Source organism: Eucyclogobius newberryi, unplaced genomic scaffold, assembly GCF_026437365.1.
Source record: "Eucyclogobius newberryi isolate DKJ021-1_F unplaced genomic scaffold, fEucNew1.0.hap1 SCAF_22, whole genome shotgun sequence".
Classification (NCBI taxonomy): Eukaryota; Metazoa; Chordata; class Actinopteri; order Gobiiformes; family Gobiidae; genus Eucyclogobius; species Eucyclogobius newberryi.
In genome coordinates, this window is record NW_027315857.1 from 11,482,263 (window position 1) to 11,507,177 (window position 24,915).

Here is a 24,915-nt window from a genome sequence, read left to right on the forward strand (position 1 = left end):
GAGCTAGCGGAGTTCTCCAAGCCATCCAAAAGACTAAATATAAATATGTATGAACTCCAGATCGGTCAAGATAATTAATTCTCATAGCCGTACTTTGGAAACACTTAATCGATTTCTTTGTCTTTATTTAGGCCTGTATCACTAACCCACTCTAAATATTTAAAGACACAGGCAGAGTGTCTGGTTTCCTTCAGGACCCAGCCATCCAAAAACAATGACCCGACGGCGTGGCTGCTCCGTGGGCTGGCAGACTGCGGCCTTCCCCTGCCTGGTGGTCTGCTACATCCTCTTCTTGGTGCTGGGGGCGCTGGTGTTCAGGGCGCTGGAGATGCCCGTGGAGAAAGCGCTGCAGGTGGAGGTTGAAGAACTGCGGAGGACGTTTCTGAAGGACAATCCGTGTGTCCAGGAGACCAAACTTCAACATCTGCTGGGGAAAGCCCTGTCCGCGCATCACACCAATGTGGCTGTGCTCCTGGCCGAGGAGGACGAGAGGCACTATGACTTCACCTCGTCGCTGTACTTCGTCATCGTCACCCTCACCACGATGGGTAAGGGTATTTGGACAGGGTATAGTTTTTCTGAATGGGAAATTAAATGACATGACGCATGGTGGGAGAAACAAACGCATACACAAATATTGCCTCATGACAAATGCTTAGAAAATGCGTTTTACATTTTAGTGATTTACTCAAAGTTGTATTTTGATTGACTGATGTCCTGCAACTGAGGCTGGAGTGCTTCACCTAGCTCCGCCCACATGCCTGCACTTGGATAAAAACATTTAAATACTCAGACTCTGGTTCAAAAGGGATCAAAAGTAGATATTTTGAAACAATAAGCGTGTAAATGATTATCTGCTGCTGGGGAAATGTCACTGAAGAGGCGGAGCTTATCAGGAAGTCAATACGCCCATTTATATTCAGCCGTTTTAGCCCAATTACACAATTTACAATGAACAACATGTAGAATAAGAAAAGCTCACTTAATTTCACATTTTAGGCTATTTACAAGAAATACACCCGCTGAAAGTGTTCAATACTAAATACAGAAAAAAAAAACTGTTATTTAAAGTGACTGCATGTAACTTTCTGGAGGTGGATCGTCATCTGCATATATTTCAGCTTTTTATTTTTAGTGATTTTTTTTTGTCTCGTAGGCTTTTAGACTGGACAGCTCGGTGTGAAATGGGGAGGAGAGAGGAGGGAGGACGTGCAGTACAATGACAGAGCCGGGATTCGAACTCACGACACTGATGTAGAGACGCAAGCTCGCTCACAGTCCGGCCTAAATGTTATGTATTAACGTAAAAATATTGACTTAAAATGTAAAACCTGGAATTTCTCGATGCTGGCTGAAATAAAAACAACAACAATGCATTAAAGCTTACCATTTGATGTCGTCCACAATCATATTCTTACTGTTGTCCATCTTCAGGTTCCGATGTGTACTACCCTCAGTCAGACGAGTCAAAGTTCTTCTGTCTGGTCTACTGCATTATCGGCATCCCCCTGACTCTGTTCCTCTTGGGGCTCCTCTCAGAGACCCTCCTCCTGCCTGTGCTCACCTACGCCCCCGTGCGACACCTCCACACATTCTGGGGCCTGTCTCTGTCCCGGGCCGCCCTCCTCCACGCCTCCCTGCTCTCGGTGCTGGTGCTGAGCCTGCTCTTCCTCCTCCCCGCCCTCCTCATCTCCGCCGTAGAACCAAAATGGAGCTTCCTGGATGCTCTCTTCTTCTGTTTTGTCGTCCTGAGCACAGTGGGACAAGGCGGGTGCGCTCTGGGGAGGAGCTGGAGTCTGAACGCAAGAGAGGCGCTGGAACTGCTCACTACGTGTAAGGAGAACCATGTTCAACACTGATTTACGCACAGAAATATTTCTAATTATGTAAATTGAGGGATATTTTTAGTGAGTCCTGTTTTGGTCCCGGTTTAGTTCTGGGTTTAGGCACCAAATAGTCCCATTTTTATGTGCTTGTTTTATACAAGTGAAAGCACCCAAAGTGGTAGATTTGCCTGGTAAATGTGTTGGAGGACATTTACTTAGAGAGGTCATCAGCCAGTGTATTCTGTCCTTGTGTCCTCGGGCAAGAAACTTCACCTCACCTGTGTTTGAATATGCAGTGGTGGCAACAGTTGTAGTTTACACCAGCAAGTGTGCAGACTATAAGTGAATGAATAATCCAATGTAAAGCGTTTTTGAGTGTCCAAAAAGTGCGATAGACATCTTAAATCAGTCATCTTTGTTCAAACTAAAAAAGTAGGAAATCTTGTTGGAGGTTGCTAAAATAAACAAATTGGTGTCATCGGGTCAAATCTTTTTCTGACTAACTAAACCAAAAGTGGAAAATAAGCTGTTTCTTCTATTCATACATAGACATTAAATGTGACCTTTTTTCTCCACAGGTTACCTTCTGCTTGGTTTAATAGTGATTTTTACTCTAAAGAAAACCGTCTTTGAGGTGCCCCAATTCCAGGCCCTGCTCCGGCTCCTCTCTGGGCCTCAGTGCTCGGAGTTGGACAGGGTCAGTCTCCATGTGCCGAGCCTGGAGGGTCCAGAGAGTCTAGAGGGTCTGGAGGGTCTGGATGGTCCAGAGGAGGAGCTCCAGTACTCTACAGCCATCTGCACCATCTCTTCCAGTGTGTGTAAGGCAAAGCCAGAGTGAGCCACAAACCTTTCATACTCGGCTAATATTATTTTTGTATGAACTTGCAACACCAAATAAATATGTTGACTTTCTTATGTAGAAGTATCTTTATTTATTTTCAGAATGTAATATCTGCAATTGTTTCCTCAATAATAAACATGTTCTCTTGGTTTTACTGATGTGATAAACACATTTTTACATTTAATTTTTTGGTTAATTATCCAAATAGAAAGACTAAACTAATTGATAAACCCAAAAGGGCAATAATGTATTTTCAGTGATTGATAGCTAATGAAATCCCTGTTGTGATGAGAGTAATTTGTCAGGGTGTTTTTTTTTGTCATCATACACCAACACAACCAACTAAAAATGACCAAATTTGATAGTGAGGACCAATAGTTGCCCTACATACGCTGCCACGAGAGTACAAGCTGTTGACTGTGCACAGGCCTGGTGAGTGTCATCCTCATTGTGCCCAACAGTGCCAGCTCTGAGCAAACACACAAGGGCAAACGCTGAGCTCACGGTGAGGTCATACGGTCCTGTAAGTCCCCGCCTTGTCCTCACTTGACAACTACGTTCTGAACCCCAACTAAGACATTTACAGGCACATTTTAGCACATTCTGATGCATTGTTAACATTTCGTTATCTAGATCAGTGGTTCCCAAAGCGGGGGTCGCGAGGCCTGAGCTCGGCGTCGCGAGATGACTTGGAATACGTTGATTTCATAAATACATGCATGACACTGAATTTTAATACATTTTTAAATTGAAAACTGTATATTTTAGTGAAATTGTGTCAAATTCCAAGTAAGTCAATCAAAAACTATCAAACCTTAAATATTTTGGAACTTGAAATCAACACTGGCGATAATTTAATTTAGCTGTGGGGGGGTCCTGGATCGGATGCACAGTTATTTTGGGAGTTGTTTGGGAACCCCTGACCTAGATAATGCAAAAAATAACAAAAATATTTATTTATGTGGCTATGACATACATACACCACAAAATCTTAGGTAAGTAATATAATGGTTTAAAAACAGACATGATATGATGTTTCATATATTTTATTCCAGTTTTATGGTACACAAAAGGAAGGCTTTAGCAGTTGTTTGTGTTGTTCTAACCACTTACTCGTTCACCTTTAGACGGCAGTTGCCTCGACCACTTGGTTTACTGTAAGTGGGCAGAGTCATGTCGGCGCTCATTTGAATACAAAAGCTCTGTGAGGGCTCTGTTGGCTCCAGCTGAGTCAGAGCCGCCTCTGCAGCGCTCTGTCATTGTAATCTCATGACTGGAACCCGTGCCACACAAATATTGACATGAACACGCCTCATTGTAGCTACACCTCATGTTTGTAGAATCTATTAAGCAACTAATAGATAAGGTAAAAATCAGACATATCCTGCAACTTGAGCTTTTGACATTGTTCCAACTGTTTTCCCCGTTAGTCTACTCAAAGTTGATTGATTCCTGCATGTTTGAGTTAATCTTGTACTGTCCTGCAACTGAAATTCCAGTTTACACCTATCCCATATCCCCTATAACCCACTTTCCCATACTATCTTGCATTTATTAAAAGTGTTTTCACTCATACACGTAAGGGTCAGGAATGTTGTATAGCCATTTTTTAACAATCAGTTCTGCATATCTTAACAGGAAGTCAATTGACCTTTTAATTACAAAGTTGTTTCAGATCAATTTAGCAGTTTACAACAAAACAAAATGTTAAAAAGAAAAAGAATGTACTTATGTTGTTGTTTAATTCAGACTTGTAAAAAAGTATACGTCTCCTTTAAACCTCTAACTTATAATAGCAGCCATTTCCCAAATAAACGCAGGTTCAGTTGCTTTTCAGTAATTATTTTGTGTTCTTTTTTAAGATTCCTTTCTTCCTGTTCTCTTAACACTAAATTCCTTTTCAGCACTGTAGCTAGGCTAACAAACTGTCACAGTGCAGTAGAGCCCTCAATCCCAGCTACACTCAGCTCTGATGATTTCCTCCTATTTTTTAATAATAAAATAAAAACAATCAGAGATAAATTAGATGAAATTACCCCCGCTATTAGCCCTGAACTAGCCCAAGCTGTAAATCTAACGTCCCATATAAATCCACCTGTAAACCTAGAAAGGTTCACAGCTGTTGATCAAGCAGAGATAACTTCAGCCATTATGTCCTCTAAAAGCTCAACTTGTGTCCTAGACCCCATTCCAAGCAGACTCCTCAAAGACATTCTTCCCCTAATTATAGACCCTATTCTTAATATAATAAATACTTCACTCGAAAGTGGCTATGTTCCACAGTCCTTCAAACATGCAGTCATTAAACCTCTTCTGAAAAAGCCTAATCTAGATCCCGACCTATTGGTAAACTACAGACCTATTTCAAATCTTCCCTTCGTCTCTAAAATCCTTGAAAAAGTTGTAGTAAAACAGCTTTGTCGCCACCTGCAGGACAATAACTTATTTTAAGTTTTCCAGTCAGGGTTCAGAGCCCACCACAGCACTGAAACTGCACTAGTTAAAGTCACAAATGATTTGTTATTAGCCGCTGACGATGGACTGGTCTCAATCCTGGTTCTGTTGGACCTCAGCGCAGCGTTTGACACCATTGACCACAACATTCTACTGCAGAGGTTAGAATGTGATGTAGGTGTTGGAGGAACAGCCCTCAGCTGGTTTAAATCCTATCTATCTGATAGGTTCCAATTTGTTAATGTAAACCAGAGCTCCTCACCAAGCTCTAAAGTAATTTACGGTGTGCCACAGGGTTCGGTACTCGGTCCAATTCTGTTTACTCTTTATATGCTGCCATTAGGCAACATTATCAGAAAGCATGACATTAACTTCCACTGCTATGCAGACGACACTCAGCTGTATTTATCAATGAAACCTGATCAGAGCGATCAAGTAGACAGACTTAGTACTTGTGTGAAGGAGATAAAAACCTGGATGACACTAAACTACCTGCTTCTTAACCCTGAAAAAACCGAGGTCATTGTGCTTGGCCCTAAGCATCTACGAGACGCTCTATCTGAGCAGATAGTCACACTGGACAATGTCAGTGTAGCCTCCAGTTCTACTGTAAGAAACCTTGGAGTCTTATTTGACCAGGAGCTCTCATTTAAAGCTCATATAAATCAAGCTTGTAAAACAGCCTATTTCCATTTGCGCAACATCGCCAAAATCAGAAGAATCCAGCCTAAAAGTGATGCCGAAAAACTTATCCATGCATTTGTAACGACTAGATTAGACTACTGTAACTCCCTGCTTGCAGCGTGTCCTAAAAGCTCCATAAAAAGCTTTCAACTTGTTCAAAATGCAGCAGCAAGATTACTAACAGGAACAAAAAGAAGAGAGCACATTACGCCAGTGCTGAAGTCTCTTCACTGGCTCCCCGTCGAGTCCAGAATCAAATTCAAAATTCTACTCTTGACCTACAAAGCCATAAATGACATGGCCCCATCCTACCTCAAAGATGCTATAGAACCATATCATCCAAACAGAGCTCTTCGCTCTCAGAATGCTGGCCTTCTGGTGGTGCCAAGAGTCTCTAAAAGTACTGTAGGAGGTAGAGCGTTTAGCTACCAAGCTCCTGTGTTATGGAATCAGCTCCCGACCCATGTTAAATATGCTGACACAGTCTCTTCATTTAAGTCCAGGCTTAAAACGTTCCTCTTCGAAATCGCTTATGGTCAGAGTAGTTAGGAACAGAAAGATAAACCCACAGCTTCAGCTACGCTGCCCTAGGAGTAACTATGCTGGGGGAAGTATGACAGCTTGAGCACTATCCTCTTCTTCTTCTGACTACTTATGCTATCAAACAATATTTATTTTTTGATTCCACTTGCAAACTGTTCACCGCCTTCTTTTCTTTCTCTCACTCCTGAGGACCTGTGGACCCAGATGCCCCTCCCCTGGTGAAGTGGTCCCTGCCCTGTGTGGACGGTCCCTCATCTGCCTGAAGAGTGGCTCCAGTTCGCCTCAGTCGGTCCCTCATCTGCCTGAAGAGTGGGTCCAGCTCGACTCAGTCGGTCCCTCTTCTGCCTGAAGAGTGGGTCCAGCTCCAGTCTCCCTCGTGTCCGTCTGTCCGTCTGTCCGTCTGTGAGAGTCGGATCTCTCCTTCACTGGAACTCCTCCAGGTTTCTACGCTTTTTTCCCAAAGAGGTTTTTTTTGTAGTTTTTCCTGGCCGAGAAGGAGAGTCTAAGGACAGAGGACCCTGGGACATCGTCCCTCGCCACCACAGACATTGTCTGACTTCATCGCCACCACAGACATTGTCTGACTCCATCGCCACCACAGACATTGTTGATTCATTTCTCCCTGTGGCCCTCAGAGGCAACTGTTGTTGTGATTTTGGGCCTTACAAAAATAAATTGATTTGATTTGATTTGATTTGATTTGATTTATCATTTTAAACATAATTACTACCACATAATAGACACTTGGTGGGTGCCCTTGTCTGCATAGAGATTTTCTTGATTTGCCTGGAATATTCCGCAGTGTTACATTCAATTTAAGTGTCAATTACAGGTACTTTTATAGCTTAAATAATAAAATAAAATAAAAACTTACTGTGTGCCTCTTCACAGATCTGACCTCATACTGCTTGTCTCCATGGAGAAAGATCAGAGTAATGCTATTCTGTGGAACAGTTCTAGGCAAAGCAATAACACCTTCATGGAGACGAGCAGGTGACGGACGCTCCACCTGAAAAGCTACATAGTACACCTTTAATATAGGTCACAACATTAGAATAGATGAGCTAAATAAATAAATAGTAGATGGATTTACCCCAATCAGAACGTGTGGTAACATAATAGTTTAGTGCTTTGTAACCTCAGTAAATAGTGACCTTACTAGAGGGCATGTTGTTGCATCGGTGACCCAGTGTGCATGTGACAGTCGCCAACAGGTGCCCTTCTATATTTGCCCCGGTCCTAAGGAACAAGATCGTATTACTGCAGCGTGCTCCTTCTTCAAATGTCTCTGCTGTTTGTTCATACTGACTGAAATATTAATTGTACTCAGTTTTTGATCTGAGAGCTTTGTTTTCACCCAGCCAACGTAGTATTGAATTACATTAGATTTCATAACCAGCGCTGCCAAGATTGAATAAATGGGTCACTGGGTCAATCGTCATGGAATTGCCTGTTTTTACTCGTCTGTGTAATCCCTCATCTGTCCAGGAGTGTTCCATTGTAGAAAGATTCAGTTTTATCATCTGGTTTTTGGAAAAACAAAACATGTCAACTCTCAACAGTCTGGGAACTCAGGTTTTTATCCTACTCTGTGTGGGATGAAAACCTGAGTTCCCAGATACAAGATACGTACAGGTTTTTGTATCTTTTAAATGCAAGTGATACCCATTTCGAACGGTCTATATAGCTCTATATTAACGTTTATGATAAGCATTTTACAATACTTGAAACATGTTTTAGATCTATGATTGATCCTGTGGTGCACGTGTGAAGTGCAATGTGCGTGCCAAAACGGGACTGTTAGAGAGCAAAGTCTAGCAATTTCTTATTATTTTGTGTTATGAATTGATGATCACTGGTCTCGATTGTGAAACAATGTTCTAAACTAAGAAGGTGTTTGTAAGAAAGGGTAAAATAAAAGCAGTAAGATAGCATTTAGACCAGAATTTAATATATTTATGGCTGTCTAATTATTTATATTTAATATTCAAACAGCAATAGAACCTGTGTCTTTGTTATTACCATTCTCTTCATTACAGCTGCTACCACCAAATGTTTTAAGTTTCCCTTTTCCTCGCTCTGTTCTAATACATGCTGACAGTGGTCTTGGCGGATTTGCCTTAAATTTAGGCACAGTGGAGTGACAAGAGAGGGCCCCTAGTTTTAAAAACAGGATACTCACTCATCAACGGGTGGCAGAGGAAGTTCATTGTAAGGGAAAAAGCTGACTTATTACTGCATAACATCTAGCCAATTTTAAAGTACTTTGTGAGACTGCATTGTCACTGCTGTATCAGTAGAGCAAATGGAAAGCCCCTCTTAAATGTCACATTCATTTATGCCCAAATTAAGATGTTAAACCAGCTGGAAACAGGAAGTCAAAAAATTCAAAATAGTTCATAGAAAAACAATCCCCTGAGGAGTTTTGGCAAAACACCAAATTAGAAAAACTTGTATTCCCTGGTGCCCAGTCTCCCCGTGTTTCTCTTGTGTGTTATTTTTGACCTTCCCAAATGCAGCTGCGTCCAGTGGACACACTGAGCGCACTGATGGGAGACAGAGGATGGCCGTGAAGCCGGACACATCACTTAGCAACAGATTGGGACATGGACAGTATGTACCAAGGCTTCAGTGTGAGGAAGAGGCCTGGTTTTGGCAGACTTACAAGTTTTTTATATTTGCTCAAAAGGTGAAGTGAAAGTACCGAAGAGGTTTGTCTGCAGCCATGCCCCAAACCAGTACCTGTTTTTAAGCTGTTTTAAAAATCATGTAAAATGAAAACAGAACTATGATTTATCGGCTGTTTGTGTGTAATTGGTGAAGAAATCAAGGACATTGTTGAGGTCTGACATTCTCAATATTGTCCTTGTGGAGCTCCTCATCAACAGATTGCATACACTTTTGGGTTCAAACTGTAAAACTTACAAATTAAATTAAAATCACATGTTTAAACGACCCTGTAAAGCCATAGATAATAGACATGGACCGTGAATAAACAGAAGCCTGATGTTTGACCCCCACTCACAAGTTTTTTAGCATCTGATCCATCCTGCTACTTTATGTCTTAATCACACAAACACAATAATGTATATTTCTTCTCACACTCTTATGTAACACGAGGCACCACAAGGTTCAATACTTGGCCCAACTTTGTTGTCTCTGTATGATCCAGATTATGGGCCAAACACAATAAGTTATTATGTCTGCTCTATAGCTTTAGAAATGTCCATTGTATGTTTTAACAATATCCTCTTTGTTGATAGTCAAGATATCACTGACAACTTCCTGCAGCCCCTTCAAAACAAAATGTTGACTATGCGATAAATGAAAACGATTCTACAGTACAATCTATGTGAGCTTTTATTTTCTCATTCAATACAATCACATGGAGGAGGTTACATTTTTTGTTGGCTGTAATGTGATGTCTTGTTTAAAGCGTGTCCGTCTTGTGTTCTTATTTACAAGCTGTTACATCCCCAGCTGTTCTGTGTGTGTCAGACAGTAGTTATAAATAGACCCAGAGCTTAACTGGAAAAGTCCCGGTCCTGTTAGAGGAGACTATTGCTCTTGTTTATCCTTCATTTATCAGCTCTTTGTCCTATGATACGCATTTGCTATGCCGACTTCATAAATGATTCTGGTCTGTTTGTCTTCTAGTGGGCCTACACAACTGGTCAAAACACTAAATTCTTACTGTTACATTAAGACTTCAGAAAAAATAATGACAATTAGAGCTGAATATAGTCTAATGGTAAGCTATTAAAGTGTATGACAAGATGATATTTATCTGCCTGGTTTCCTCGCACATTTGAGATTTGATGATGTATGATTTACTCTGTAGACTTGAGCAGCAGATATTACAGATGTAGAGGTAATTCCATAGCCTGTCATGCAGTTTAACTTCAATAAGTATTTCCTCTTTCAGTATTTTAGTTCCATACCAAATATATATAGATATGTCGCAATCAAAATATTATGTTTTCGGTTTGTTTGTATTATATACAACAGCGGAATACAACGTTAATAGCCTTTCCAGTTTTATTTTGAAAAGCGTGGTCCATTTCCGTCGCGCGCGTCACGTTCAGCTTGACGCGCTCCCCGAGCCTGCGAGGCGTGTGTTTGTTTTGGAGGCTGTGTGACGGACTGAGGCGGGCGGACCCGGGTCAGAGGGGCTTTACCTCGGCAGCAGGTGGACATCAGCCCGGCCTCCTCGCTCATGTGGACTCACGGCACCGGGCTTCGTCGCGTTCATCTCGTTTTGCCCAGAAAAAACGCCGGACACTCGGACTAACCATGACTTCGGTGTGGAAGCGACTGCAGCGCGTCGGGAAGAGGGCGTCCAAGTTTCAATTCGCGGCGTCTTTCCAAGAGCTCATCGTAGAATGCACAAATGAATGGTAAGTCATTGTAATAGCCAATTAATTAACAATGAACGCCCTGTACATTTCAGGTTAACATTTCTAAAGTCTTTCAGGAAGAGAAGTGGCACAGGCAAGTGCATGTCTCATGATACTGATAATATCTGTGCTTAGGCTACAACAACTATTAAGCAAATACGAATTATTTCACTTCAAATACGTGTCAAAATATTGTTTACGTTTTTTTTTTTAGTGTTATACCTAATTTATTACATGATCAGATGAAGCAGAGGGCGAGGTTAAAGCGTGTGCTCTTATTAATTTGGAAGTGTCCTGCAATTAATTTAAAAAGCAACAATAACAACACGTATTTCTAATTATTGCATCTGCTTTCTTTAACTTTAAAACGTGTTATTATCAATGTGTAAAATAGATGGGCAATGCAAATGTCAGAACTTGTTACATGTAGATATGATCTGCGTGTCTGGCACTGGGACACGCCCCTCCACTTCCGTCTTTTTATTTAGAGCCTATAGTGTTACGGATTGTGCAGGACCTGGCACTGCACAGTCATGCTAGCAAAGGTCTGCAATCCAAGTGTTCCTCGTGCAGACTGTGAGAGGAACACAATTAAGTAAGGCTGGGTGATGTATGACAACAATGTAATCACTATTGTTGTTCATATTTATAGGTTTCAGAATGATAACAAAAAAAAAATCCAGCACCGTTGCCAAAGCAGATGACACTTCAAAGCAAAACAGAATATCTTTTGAACGAGCAAAAGGTGTCATAGGTGTTCACGCTGCAGGTCTTGAAATTCGAATCAGATTTTTCTTTCTTTCTGAGAGCCGCTTCACATTGAGAATAAAATGTGACTCGAATCCATTTTCATGTGTGAAGGCAACAGCCCTGAAGTGTCCCATGTGGGAAAGAAACAGGGCAGAACCAAGAGTGGAGCTTGTTGTCGCATTATGAGCCATTTATTCAACCTATTTTGTTGCCTGTTTGCAAAAAAATATATTTCATCTTTTTCACACTTTACAAAACCATTTCACATTTTTGCTCTTTCTAGCTTTGTGGCACTTATTGTAGAGCAGAAGTCAGATAAATGTGATCTGTTCAGACTGCAGTCACTTTGCAAAAGATCACATTTGAATCAGATTCAGTACAACATATGAAGTGGCCTGGGTCGCATTTGACAAAATCTGAATTGGGCAAAAATATCAGATTTTTTGCCAAAAATATATAATAAACGATTAGGGTGTGGAAAAATAATCACAATAAACGATAATTATTTTTAAGTAATTTCAGTTTAAAATGTTATGGCCCTGCGACGAGTTGGCCACTGTCCAGGGTGTACCCCGCCTAAGGCCCGAAGTCACTGGGATAGGCTCCAGTCACCAGCGACCCCGAAAGGGAACAAGCGGTAGAAAATGGATGGATGGGATAAAGTTCTATGTATTTTACTAATTATTTTATTTTAAGTAAAACATACAACAATCTATGCAATTACCATGCAATTAATTAGGCCCGAGCGCCACAAGCTGGCGAGAGGCCTATTAATCTCGTAAGGCCGTGCGAAGCACGGCTGCGAAAGTGCGCACGTAGTGCGCACAAAATCGAGCGCGAAGCGCTCGCCCACTTCCAAACACTCACTAACGCACTCCTCCACTCATGCACGCCCCGTGCATACTAATTAGTTGTAGGAAAATGGAACATTACCGTTGTAAACGGGCGAAGCCCGTGCAAAAGTTCGCACTAAACGAGCACTTTACATTGGCGTCATCCCCATATAAAGCACTCATTTGCGCTAAGTAGCTCACGAATACGTTCCCCATCTCTTGCATGTTCCGTGCATATAAGCATGTAAGGCAAAAATTGAACATTATTACTGTATAGAGGGCCAAAAACACAAAGTGGGCGGAGCCCACTCAAAATTATCGAAAGTACCCGTCAGTGACCAGGGACCCACACCATGAGGTAGGAAAGCGCGAGCGCTTTCCGAAAATGTATAGTTTATGATATTTGAAAAATGGGAAACATTGTTTTCGCATCGGAATATTATTCTTTCTTTCTTTCTTCTTCTTCTTCTTCTTCTCGGGACCAACCCCCCTATTTTTCACCCAGTGAACATTGACGAAAAGTCACAAAAATTTGCACGCCTCTAAAAATCGTGCCTCTCTACATTCTGGCTATTTCCCTTTTCTAAAATTAAAAAATTGGCGCGTCAGCGCCCCCAAATGTACCAAAAATGCATTGAGAGATGGGAAATGACCCAAAAAAAATCTGATCGTAGAATCATGAAATTTGGCGCAGAGGTAGATGGTGACAAGAGAAGTAAAAAATATTATTACGGCAACGCCGTCCGCCCAACCAAATGTCGGCCATATTGCTTCAAAAATGGCTAAACATGACTTCGGAGTTTTTCCAAACGTCGTACTTTTACGAACTCCTCCCAGGGCGTTGGCCCTAAAAAGCTGAAATTTGGTGAAAATGCTACTGAGGAGTGGGACATCAAAAGTTATCCAAATTACATTGATACCTCTCACGGTCTCTGTGCGGCGAAGCCGCAAACTGTAGCTAGAATTTCAGAAATCTCCCATATTTAAAATTTCTGCCGTTTGTGCAGATAAAGTCCGAATTGCGTCAAATTAGAATCAGTTGTTAAACTCTTTGCCCTAAACCTACTTGAAGTGAAATAAATTCATTTGGCGCCACAGCGCCCCCTACAGATTTTATATGGAGGTTAAATGTTTAGTTTTGCGAAATTATATGAAATTTGACACACAACTCAATTTTAGCATCCCCATCAAAAAAGTCAATGACTCATGTCATAATTGTTATGGCGTTGCCGTAACGATGACCGAAACCTTTCATGTTATTCCAATGGGGAAATCGCCAGAACATGTTTACACTTTAGACTTTCACAAACTCCTCCCAGGGCGTCAGCCCTATTAACCTGAAATTTGGTGAGACTCATCTTCAAGACCATCAAAAGTTATCCACATTTTCATTCAAAGAGTCACGGTGTCTGTGCGGCAAAGCCGCACATTTTGCCAAGAATTCAAAATAAAATTGCTTTTTGATGGTAAAACAAAGGGGAGAAGATGTGACAGCGTCACAGATTCAGCAGTAGGCGTAATAAAAGGACAATTGGGGCGCGTTAGCGCCCCCTCCTCTTGCGGCGTGGCGGCGGTGTGGCGGCGGCGTGGCGGCGGCGTGGCGAGGGCCGATCATTGCCGCTTGCGGCTATATTTATTATTATTATTAATTGCCATTTAACACAAAAAATGTGTTACATTTCTTTCTCTGAGGTTTGAACTCATTAACCCATTAAAAATGACTGAAGTAATGTAACGGAAGTAAGCAAAGCAATTGCATTTAATTACTTCTGTCCGATTATGTGATTATGGAAACTTGATTAAGACAGGAAACAGCCAGTGCCTCTCTCTGTTTTAACACAACTCTATCAACCTGAAACTGCCAGGACCACATAAAAAATCAAGACATATATATTATAGAAGTCATTGGTGACGCTTGTAAATGTTGTGTTTATTGAATGAATAAGCACTGAGTATTTCTATCGTTTCCACAGAATCATTTGCATGTCGAAATCCCCAGTGTTCCTTATTATACAGCATTTGTTTCTTGGTTCTTCAAACTGACTCCATTTTAATTGCTTGTTTGTTAGAAATACTCAACTGTGTACGTCTTGGATAAACATGCATATTAGGCCAGTAATAAAAACATCATTGATTATTGACGTTTGTCCTAATAGACCTGTCCCTGTCCCCAGCAGGACACTTGGCTGCGGGACAGTCCGAGTGCAGGAGTGCCTTTAATTCCATTATGATTAGTCAGGGAGCTGCAGCATGTGTTTCCAATCGCCGTCCTGGTGCTCTGAGGCCGCGCTCGCTCTGTTTGTGTGAGTGTGAATGCATTATCCACAGTCACCAGTATCAACATGCCTCATGCCTGTTACGCTCTGTTCTCTGGCTCTTACGAGGACACATTTACACTGTGAATAAGGCCTTTGTGGATCATGTCGTTGCACAGTTATACTTGAACATGGGCCAAGAAAAATCAATTCATGCGTCTGCTTCTTCTGAGAGTTCAACTGAAACTGGTTGACCAATTGGGGAAACGCGTCCGTGTTCAAGCTTAGAGTTGACCGGAGCATTCGCCGATCAATCACCATGTGGCGATTCGACCAAAAATCCTCAGATTACAGTTTGATTTTCATCACAATATCTGAAGATTCAAAACCTCTTGTACAGGGGGGGACGTGACCCATATCGAGACACAAATAAAATCTTACAACATTGCATCATTTGTTCTGTTGAAATATAGAAGTGCAGCAAAAAAAACTATTTTAGGGTTGGATCAATGTCAGGCTTGTGTTGTTTTTGCCTGATTATTCAAACATTTTTTAATTTTGTAATGAGTTGAATTAGGAAACGTGCAATTAGAAATGAGTATTAACATTTTTGAAGTGAAAGTGAATTCACCTGCTGCTCACAAACCTGGATATGACATCATCTTAACATGTATTTGTAGAATGCGTGTTGATAAAGGAGTGTTTGACATGCAGACGAGCTTAACTGGCTTCTCCAAGCAATACGCAGAACATTTTCAACATTGTAGTGAGTTTATACACAGTAATATCGCACCGTTATCCAGTTAAGCCCAGTACAATCATCAATTAAGCGTTCAGTTGATGATTGTGATTATAAAGTTATATACAGTATATGCAGTATATATATATATATATATATATATATATATATATATATATATATATATACACCTACCTATATCTACCTGCGTTGCATCAATGAAATTTCCCCATGTGGGACATGTGGGACAATAAAGGATTATCTTATCTTATCTTATCTTAAAGGTCGCAGTATAATCATCAGAAGGTTGAAAGATAGTCATCAGAATGAAGAAAGAACAAATTATTGATCTAATCAGGACTGCAAATAAACCAACCTATATAAAGTGCATTTAATGTCAGATTACTGTTCCATTCAGAAAGTTGTACAAAAAAAACAGACAATACTCAGAAACTAATCGATACTAAAACTATTATTAACACTAGAAATTAATTTGTATAAGTACAGGACATTCAGTAGTTTGACCTTCCCTGAATAGTTTTAAAATCTTTATCAGAACTAATAATCCAAAATTACATTCTATTGCCTTTTCCTTAACATTGGAATTGAGCTTGACATTTTAGTATTATGATTATTATAATATTACAATGCAGGATTATATAGTTAAATGTCAATAATTGCAAATAATCTTAAAATTGTGTTGATTCCTTCTCAATAATAATAACAACACAAATTTGACATTGTGACCTTTTTACCATTGTGTGTTCCTCCTGACACTACTTCTCTGTATTTTGCTGCGACAGTCACTTTCTACGACTTATAAAGTGTGATATAGTACGGCTTGAGCTCCACTGATATCATATACTTTGGCACGGCTCCTATTCTGTAACATAGCAGTGTGCTGACTGTACTCCGCTCGCATTTGTAGGTCAGTGGAGCATGGGATAAATTTGCAGCAGGTGGAGAATGGATTTATGTAAAGTTCATCAGCATCTATTTGTGTTCTCTCCGTCCCCGGGCGCCAAACACTAATCACGCAGAGACACAATTTAATGCTCAATAACGTTTGTTCGTCCCGTTATGTGTCACAGCATTTACGTTTTGTCCAGTTTTTCTTCGCTGCAACGACATTCTGTGGTTGTTTTTTTGAGGTCAGAAGTTGAAATGTGGCGTTGTGTTGTGATTGCAGGCAGCCAGACAAGCTGAGGGTGGTGTGGATCAGGAGGAACAGACGACACAGCACAAAGGTAATGTGGAGATTCTGTTGAGTCTTCAAAGTAGGAAGGAATTTTGGTTTGATCAGATTATGTTTTCTGGAGTGAAAAGCTGCGTCAAGTCTCGTACCTCCACGAACGAATGAGCTTTACAAATGAAAGATGTGTGTTTGGTTCACTTCACTATCTTACATTTCTTGTAATTTATTTATTCTGAAATATATATAAATAAATGCAAGAAACAGGACCACAGAGCAGGACAAAAAATACTAAATAAATACAAAATAATATAATAATAATAGAAATATTTAAAGGTGGTAAGGACGATTTTTTTCAGCAAATTTTTTTATCATATTTCCTCGTGGCGTGGATAAATCATTAGTCCTGCCACGTATCAATCATAAAACGCACCTACCGCTCACCTGCAGCCGCGTCAGGCTCGTCCCCACCTTTCCGTGTGCCTAAGCGCATTGATCTATCATAATATAGTTCCCTCAGTGTACGGGGCAAAATGAAGACGGAGAAAGACAGTTCGAGCTGACGCAGAAGTGGACAGAAATCTACGGGAGACGAGACATGTGATGCGCTCCGTTGCGCTAATAAACAAACGCACGTGTGTGTTGTATCAGTCCACACGGGGGAGTGCGCATTCCGCCTGCGTTCTCAAATCGCCGAAAAATCGTCCATACCGCCTTTAAAAATAATGGTAAAATTAATATGACAAACATGAATAAAATTACGGCACAATAAGTCCAACAGTCAAGTTCCATTTAGTCCAAAGTTTAGTCCAAATCTGTCCATTTCCCAGTTAAGTCTGATCTACTCTATTACACTGTCAGTCCAGTCCTTGATTGGTGAAGTTTGTGTCAGCCGTTTCCTTGTAACGTTAAAATGTAATGTAAGTGTTTTATCTTGTTTCCACTTTGAAAAATGTGCCTAAATTATATCCAATAAGTCCACAACATCCACAAAATAATTAATTATTGTTTATTTTACGCATGAATAAAGTTGTCTGTGAAACCTGTGTTCACATCCTTCAAACCAAGCTGACGTTGCCTGTACCGCTTTGTGAGAAACATGTGAACTACAAGGCCTTGTGCTTGTGTTTCCAAACTTAAATGTCATTACGTCACTTTGTCTCGCTTGTTTCCCTGTCATAAAAGCCTTATTCACTAAACTTATTTCCTCTTCCAGCTCCACAGTTGGCAGCCTGGCATCAAAAACCCGTACAGAGGCCTGGTGATGTGGCAGGTCCCAGAGAGTTTGGACATCACGGTCACTCTATTTAAAGTAAGTTCTATAAATATGCACTCTTTTATTCATCTTCTGTCACGTTTTGATGCTAATGCCTTTTTGTTCATTACCAGGAACCTACAGCCGAGGAGTTTGAGGACAAAGACTGGACGTTTGTCATTGAGAGTGTGAGTCTATTAAATCCTCTTATACAGTGGTACAACTACTACTTTTGCTACTATTTCTTTTTTTTAAATCCAAGTCCAGAGTAACCCAGGTCGCGCAGGTTATTCCCGTTCTCTGATCATTTACTATAACTAGTAAATTAATATTTCTGTGTTTATTTGAATTAGGACAGTGCATAATTAATCATATAATATAATGTTTCAGCAGCAGCTTCAAGATAAATATGTGGGAGTTTGTCTGTTGTCCTAAAGCCTGTAAAAACATGAAGCGTTCGGTTAGACAAGAACAGACCCATAACTTGACATTACAACACTGTACATTAAATCTAATAGACCCAAAGATCCAACATGGCCATATTTTGACCCCGGAGGGATCATACCAAAATATGAGGTGGAGTAAAGTAAGCGTGGGCGTGGTCTGGTGCATTCTGTGAATGGCCAGAATTGTAATGGCCAGAATTGTAACTAATAAACTTCAAAACTAGTGCACTGGAGTCATGTTACATTCCACATATGGAGAGTCATAATAAAAGAACCTTCACGGGCATGAATAACACAAATTATGAGTTATAGAATAATGAATACAATCACATTTTATGTAGTGTTTTATGTGTAATTGTAATTTGGTTTGATTTAGCCAATCAGAGCCAATTGAAGCACAAACTTCTGCTCAGCTGATGCATCAAGAACCAGCTGAAACAGATAAAGGTGGATTAAATAAAGAAACAACGCTCCGAGGCTGCAGCTCAATGATTATTTATTAATACATTTTGTTTAATTTTGGGAACACTATAACAGGAAATCAAACAATCTTATTGCTCACTTCTTGCCTGTTTGTGAGGCCATGATGAACATCTCCCACAGAAAGTGCTTTGGATCCCACAGTTCTCAGTCATTGGATCAAACACTATCACCATATGTGGACGGGGCACCATCCCACTCCAGCGGCCAAGTCCAGCCTCTTTACGCCAGCGTTAAGGTTGGCAAGGTAGCAAAATACCGCCCTGGCCCCGCCCCCTGGTAAATAGTAAAGTTTACATAAAGTAATTGACCTCCTATTTCTATATTTACTCATTAGTTTGTTCAAAAAGTCTGATGCACTGAAGATGAAGATGTCACGAGCAGATAGAGACTGGGGAAGTGCCGAAGAAATCTTGGTGCCTAATATAGCCGATATACCATCCCCACTACTACTACTACTCCTTTTACTAGTGGGTAGTATCCCTCATTTATCCAGGATGGACTGTGGTAGATAAGGTTTCAAAGGTCATCTGGACAATGTTTTTGAAATAGAGAATTCTATTCCAAAGAAATATTTCAATCTGAAGGTAGTCTGTTTTGAGAAGCTAATATTTACACTCTCTTCTGTGCAAGATTAGTCCTGCCCTAAGGGCGGAATTATAACTGAATCCTGGCCTGCCTTTGTTTACTTGTGAGGTTAATTCTTGGGTTGGTCTATCCTTTTGTTCCCTGGCAGCCTCAGCCTTACAGTTTAGGGCTTTTAAAATAATACAATAGCACAACAATAGGATATAAGAACTACTACTACTTCTGCTAATAGTTCTACTATTTCTACTACTACTACTACAACTATTTCTACTTCTAACAACAACTAAGTTCTATTTATCCATCCATTTTTTTTTTCTATCTGTTGGCTTTTTTACTAGTGCTACTACTACTACAATGACTAGAGGAAATAGTACTAATTGTACTTCTACTGCTGCAACAACAACAACTACAAAAACAACTTCTATTACTGTGCCTTACAGTATGTCTGATTTTCTATCCCAGGAGAGTAAAGGCCGCAGAAAGATACTCGCCTCTGCTGATGTCAACATGAAGAAATACGCCAACGCCACTCCAGCCCAGTACGACATCACCCTCACACTCAAACCTCTCTCTGTGAAAGTGGTCGAGGCTACGCTGAAACTCAACCTCTCCTGCGTCTTTCTCAAGGAGGGCAAGGCCACGTAAGTCCCACTATACGTCTGCCATGTTGTTTTCTGTTTAGTAATAATACAAGTGGATCTAGAAGGAGATATAAAGAGCCCATAAAGAAAAGTGGTGTTGCGTTGTGCAGGGATGAGGACATGCAGAGTCTGGCCAGCCTCATGAGCATGAAGCAGAGCGACATTGGGAATCTAGAGGACTTCAACGACAGCGACGATGAGGGCGAGGAGCGAAAGTTCAGCCACGGATCCACGCACGCTATCTCGTTTTCAGGTGAGAGTGTGCGACGTTAAGGCCAGACAAATAACCCCTGTCCCTAGACACAGAGGGACACTTTTCTTCACATATCTCCCTCCTTTCTATGCTCTGCTCCGTCATCTTTTCTCTTGTGTAAATTTTGCTTTCTTTCTTCCTTTTCGTCCCTCTTTCTTCTCTTCCCATCCTTACACCACTAAACAGGCTCTGGTTCCTCAGTCAGTAGAATTCATGATATGGCTTGGAGGTCAATCACTCAACCAGGCTCTACAGGTAACCATTTTCAGACGTTTACTCCAAGTTCCTGGAGTGTTTGTAGTCGCAGCAGTGATGACGGTGTTCAGATGTTAAGCCTGCAACTGTAACTGGTGTTGTTGCTGTTCATGGACCACAAAGAAACTTAACTGTAAAACGAATCACCTGAAGTATCATGCTTTACTTCCAGAATCAATGGAAAGCAGACTTTGGTCTACCATCAGCAAAGTTTTAGTGATGTCGAGGCATTTAAAAATACATTCATTCCTTTTTCATACATGCCTTATTCCACCAGTCATAACAAACTGGTAATTAATCACATATGCATTACTTTACCATGCTTTCACTGACTCATTTTCTGTCTAATGTACTTTGTGTTTTTTCCATTCATTTCCGAACATGTTGTCCCTCTCGTGTGTGTGTGTGTGTGTGTGTGTGTGTGTGTGTGTGGCTCCAGAGGTGGATCAGAGCACTCCTCCATCCTTTTCCTCCATCATCTCAGCTCCAATCTCTCCCCCTCACCCCTCGGCCCTCCCTATCTCACCCACCGGCCCCGAGGCAGCAAAACCATCTCTCTATGACTATTCACTGCCCGCATTCACCCGCGCTCATCCCCCCGCTCTGCCCCGCATCTTCCAGCCCGGTGCCACTTCAGGTATCGCTCAGGAGAAGAATGTGTCACTACATTAGGGCTGTCACAAAAGATTATTATAGGAGTCGACTAGTTGAAATATGGCGACTGAAGGTATTTAGATGGAGAATATTTACAAATATAGTGTATTATTGATACAAATCAGGATTTTTCAATATTTATTTTTAACTGTCTTTGTTATAAAAAGGCATTTTTAAATGTGTTTTATAGTCTGTATAGTCCAGATAACGATGATCAAAAGAGTACAATACTGTTATTTTTTACAGTCGACTAGTCACAATTAGTCAATTCATCGCTGCAGCCCTAGACTTATGTATTGACTGGTTGATTGTTGCTTTTATACATTTTTATTATGAAGACATATTTATTGTGTATGTTTTAAAGATTTTTGGGTCTTTGTTTGGACAGAACTTTGTGAAAAATTGTGAAATGGGGTGAAGAGAAGGGAGAGACATTCAGGAAACTATTATTCTTGCACAGGAATAATTTGCTTTGTGGAGATTAAGAGCTACATTCATACATTTCACTGTTGTTTCCTCTTCTGTTGTTTCCTCCTAACGTTCTCTCACTCTCTAGTGCCTCGGCCCGCTCCACAAAGGCCCCACAGCTTCCACTGTGACTGGTCTCCTGCTGAGGACTGGGAGGTCCTGGGTCTGTCCTCCTCCACTCCTCCCAAAACTCTGCTCTGCTCTTCTCTGTCCACTGCTCCTTCTGACCCATCCCTGCGTCTGCCTACCTTTTCTCAACCCCCGCAAACAGGTAGCCCACGTCAACACGGACATTTATTCAATCCATTGTGATTGATAAGAAGAAAAAATGAATAGTTCAATATTTTTTGGAGTATCCTGATAACAATGCTCGATAAGATAGTTGTTTTTAGCGCTTTCATTATCAGACAAATGTGCAATTTCAGCTAAATTAATCACAAAAGTGCAGAAATATCTCCTTCTGAAGTCTAAAATATAACCTTTTTCCTTTTTATTTTTAATCAGCTCTTTTTGTTGCATTTTTTTTTACCGTACTATAAGAAAATATTGCATAGCTTCAAAACAATACTTGCAATATTATCTAAATTTCAGTATCTCTTTAAATCTTTTATATCAAGTTTTTGATTAGGGTTTTAATGGATTCAAAGCTATAAATATAAATAACAGGCTCAACCGGAATTTTAACAAGCATATTTATGATAATTGTAACACGGTTTATTTTCAAATAAAATTATAATTCAAATTAAATTATAATTCAAGTAAAAAAGCCCTTTTTTAAATCCAAATTCAGTATGTTTATTTGTTTTCTGTTTCATTTCCATTAACCCCATCTGTGTGACTCCCCCTCTTGCAGCTAATCCCACTTCTTGGAGAACTCAGAGCGTTCCTTCCATCGCCTCCCTCTGCTCTCCCCCTTCTTCCTCATCAGTTCCTCCTGTAAACATCCCTCACTTACCTCCACCCCCAGCTGTTCTCAAGAAGCCCAAAACCCAGGGCTCCTCTGTGGGGGACACTCGATGCGCCCTCACTCGCCCCACCAGTCTGCCCTCTGCCCCTGAGTCAGGTAGAGCCCATAAAGAAAAGAGAGTGCTTTTATCTATGGTTATTATTATTATTGCTCATTTATTTCATGTCACTCCTGCTCTCTCCTCCAGCCCCTTGGCAGACTGAATGGATGCCCCCTAAATCTCAAGCCCCCCTTTCACAGCCCGGTCTCTCCCCCAAGTTTCTGCATTTGTGTGCTGACGACCCGGGACAGACCGCTGTGGGGCAGAAAAAGCTGAAAATAGACACGACATGTAATACTATGTCTCTAGACTCTCTTTTCTTCGTCTTTTTAACATTTGCTTTGTTGTGGTCTAATATTCTCTGTTCTGTGTGAAATACTCACATTTGTCTTTTGAGATTTTGATTTGTCAAATAACAAATATTTACAATTTCCACATTTTATTGGCCGTTATGTATCGGTTCCGGTATCGTTATATCAGAAGGCTTTCACAGGTATCGGTTGATGTTGTAAAATTTAAAATGGGCAGATATTTGGCAATCATATTTTTTGCCGGTGCCCCAGTCTGTGTGGGCCCATGCGTCAGTCCCAGTTTGTCTTCAGTGCATCAGATTTGTCTTTTTAAAGTGGATGGAAAGAGAAGAGAAATTAAACTATTTGTGATCTTTACTTCTACTACAACTTCAGATCGATTTGTGGTCCTTGCTATATATTTTCTAAACATCAGTATCGGCAAATATCAGTTATTGGCCACAGCAGCAAGTCCAATATTCAATATTAGTCCTATATCAGTTCAAAATAAAGTAAAATACTTTTACAACTCGCATGGATTTTGATTTGTTTTTGTGATTGTACATTGCTTTAAAAGTTGGGACTAGAACATATTCTTTTTCCCAGTTTCTTTTCCATTCTCCATCCTTACCTTCACCATCATTCTGATCTATCCTGTGTCTGTCCTGTCAGCTTCCTCCTCTGGATTTGTCCCTTCTTGGAGACCTCCCATCCCCCCTCGAGTAGAGACATTGACTCAGAGCAGCCCCTCCGCTGTATCTGGGCTTCCCCCTCAGCCTCTCTTATCCCATGCTCTTGTCAAAGCTTCTGTCAAAGACCAAGATGCAGGTATACCTGTAACATCATCAACAATTATAGATGGCACAGATATGTTAGAGGAGCATAGAACTATTATACACAAATGTACACAGCTGCAGAAAGTACACTCCCACAACTCTTCATGCATTCCATTTGCAGAGGGAGTTAAACATTTTACATACATGCCGTGTTACGCTGCTTTCCAAAGGATCATTCACTCTCACTTCTGGCTCAGCTTTTCTGGATTATGTTTCAAATGACTGAGCGCCTTTTCCAATAACTTTACTACACTGAGAATGAATATATCGAAGAATAATTCACAGAATTTTTATTTTTCAGAGGTCCACCGACAGCTGAGCACTCTGAATGAAGAGGACACACTCTCTACATGTTAGTATAAACACTCCCCTGCACTTCATCATTTAAAGAAGAGATTATGCTTTTTTCTACAATACAAGTACCCATAGATGTCCCTTTTACGTTTTTAAAATGCAATATTAATCTAAAGAGGCTTAATATCTATGTGTATAACTCAGTTTTGTTTTTTCCAAAGAATTACAGCTATGTACACGGATGGGGGTGGTGATAGGAGATAGCTGAAAACAGACATTACTCACGACTCTAACGTTGGACAATGCAGGATTACTCAAATGTATGTGTGTGATACATTATTATCATGTTTTTCAGCTGCTGAGCACAAAACCTCTGGTGTCATATCTTTTGGAGTCGACGTTTTCAAAGCTTCACCAGGGTTAGTCTTTACTTCTTTCTACTTTTTTAAGAAAGCTCATTTTGATAACGTGTGTGCTTTTGCTTTGTTTGGCATGCTGGATCCTTTTGATAATCTAATGGTTGTTATTAACATGTGAGTTACAGCAAAAGTCTGTTTTGAGTGATGTTTGGGTAGTGGCTACAATGTGGTATTTAACAATAGCAATAAATCTGCTCTCCAGTTAGTGCTCATTCATACTGACAGTTCAATCCAAATGTTTTTCCCTGACCTGGGTTACAGTTAGCAGCCTTTTGAACTGTATATAAATGACTAAGGGATACACCGAGGCAGAATTGGTGCTACTGTGGGATGCTTGTAGTTAATGTCACTATAGGCCAGCATCTGCTTCTTCTGCTTCTTAGTTGTATCATTGCATTCATAAACACTGGTGTTGACTGTGAACTGATCTGATCTTTGTTGGAAAAGTAAAGAAAAGAATATCCAGAATGTGTACTAAGTAATTAGCATTGAGCCGTGTGTATAAGTTAGTAGTT

General features: G+C 40.6%; 2 protein-coding genes across 10 annotated transcripts in view; both read left to right on the top strand.

Moving 5' to 3' along the window:
- Positions 1 to 78: 78 nt before the first annotated feature.
- Positions 79 to 2,738, top strand: kcnk7 (potassium channel, subfamily K, member 7). Its single transcript, XM_072458978.1, has 3 exons — positions 79 to 548; positions 1,435 to 1,833; positions 2,405 to 2,738. Exons 1-3 carry the CDS (start codon positions 215 to 217, stop codon positions 2,662 to 2,664), a joined length of 993 nt encoding a protein of 330 aa, XP_072315079.1. The 5' UTR covers positions 79 to 214; the 3' UTR covers positions 2,665 to 2,738.
- A 7,717-nt stretch (positions 2,739 to 10,455) lies between these two features.
- Positions 10,456 to 24,915, top strand: part of ehbp1l1a (EH domain binding protein 1-like 1a) — a 30,895-nt gene continuing 16,435 nt past the window's right edge. Inside the window, exons 1-14 of one of the 9 annotated variants that reach the window (XM_072459079.1) lie at positions 10,456 to 10,745; positions 16,512 to 16,569; positions 17,731 to 17,826; positions 17,904 to 17,957; positions 19,746 to 19,924; positions 20,035 to 20,177; positions 20,364 to 20,432; positions 20,872 to 21,069; positions 21,643 to 21,825; positions 22,408 to 22,617; positions 22,709 to 22,852; positions 23,524 to 23,679; positions 23,989 to 24,039; positions 24,337 to 24,400. In XM_072459079.1, the coding sequence (XP_072315180.1) occupies positions 10,642 to 10,745; positions 16,512 to 16,569; positions 17,731 to 17,826; positions 17,904 to 17,957; positions 19,746 to 19,924; positions 20,035 to 20,177; positions 20,364 to 20,432; positions 20,872 to 21,069; positions 21,643 to 21,825; positions 22,408 to 22,617; positions 22,709 to 22,852; positions 23,524 to 23,679; positions 23,989 to 24,039; positions 24,337 to 24,400 (1,709 nt within the window). In that variant the 5' untranslated portion in view covers positions 10,456 to 10,641. Of the gene's footprint in view, positions 10,746 to 16,511; positions 16,570 to 17,730; positions 17,827 to 17,903; positions 17,958 to 19,745; positions 19,925 to 20,034; positions 20,184 to 20,363; positions 20,433 to 20,871; positions 21,070 to 21,642; positions 21,826 to 22,407; positions 22,618 to 22,708; positions 22,853 to 23,523; positions 23,680 to 23,988; positions 24,040 to 24,336; positions 24,401 to 24,915 lie in introns of all 9 variants that reach the window. The other 8 variants (XM_072459072.1, XM_072459073.1, XM_072459080.1 and 5 more) reach the window with 8 other exon arrangements.

Excerpts from the sequence above, each read along its gene's own strand:
- kcnk7 (XM_072458978.1), top strand. The coding sequence starts at position 215 with ATGACCCGACGGCGTGGCTGCTCCGTGGGCTGGCAGACTGCGGCCTTC. Across the intron at positions 549-1,434 it reads CGTCACCCTCACCACGATGG|GTTCCGATGTGTACTACCCT; the intron begins GTAAGGGTATTT and ends GTCCATCTTCAG. Across the intron at positions 1,834-2,404 it reads GCTGGAACTGCTCACTACGT|GTTACCTTCTGCTTGGTTTA; the intron begins GTAAGGAGAACC and ends TTTTCTCCACAG.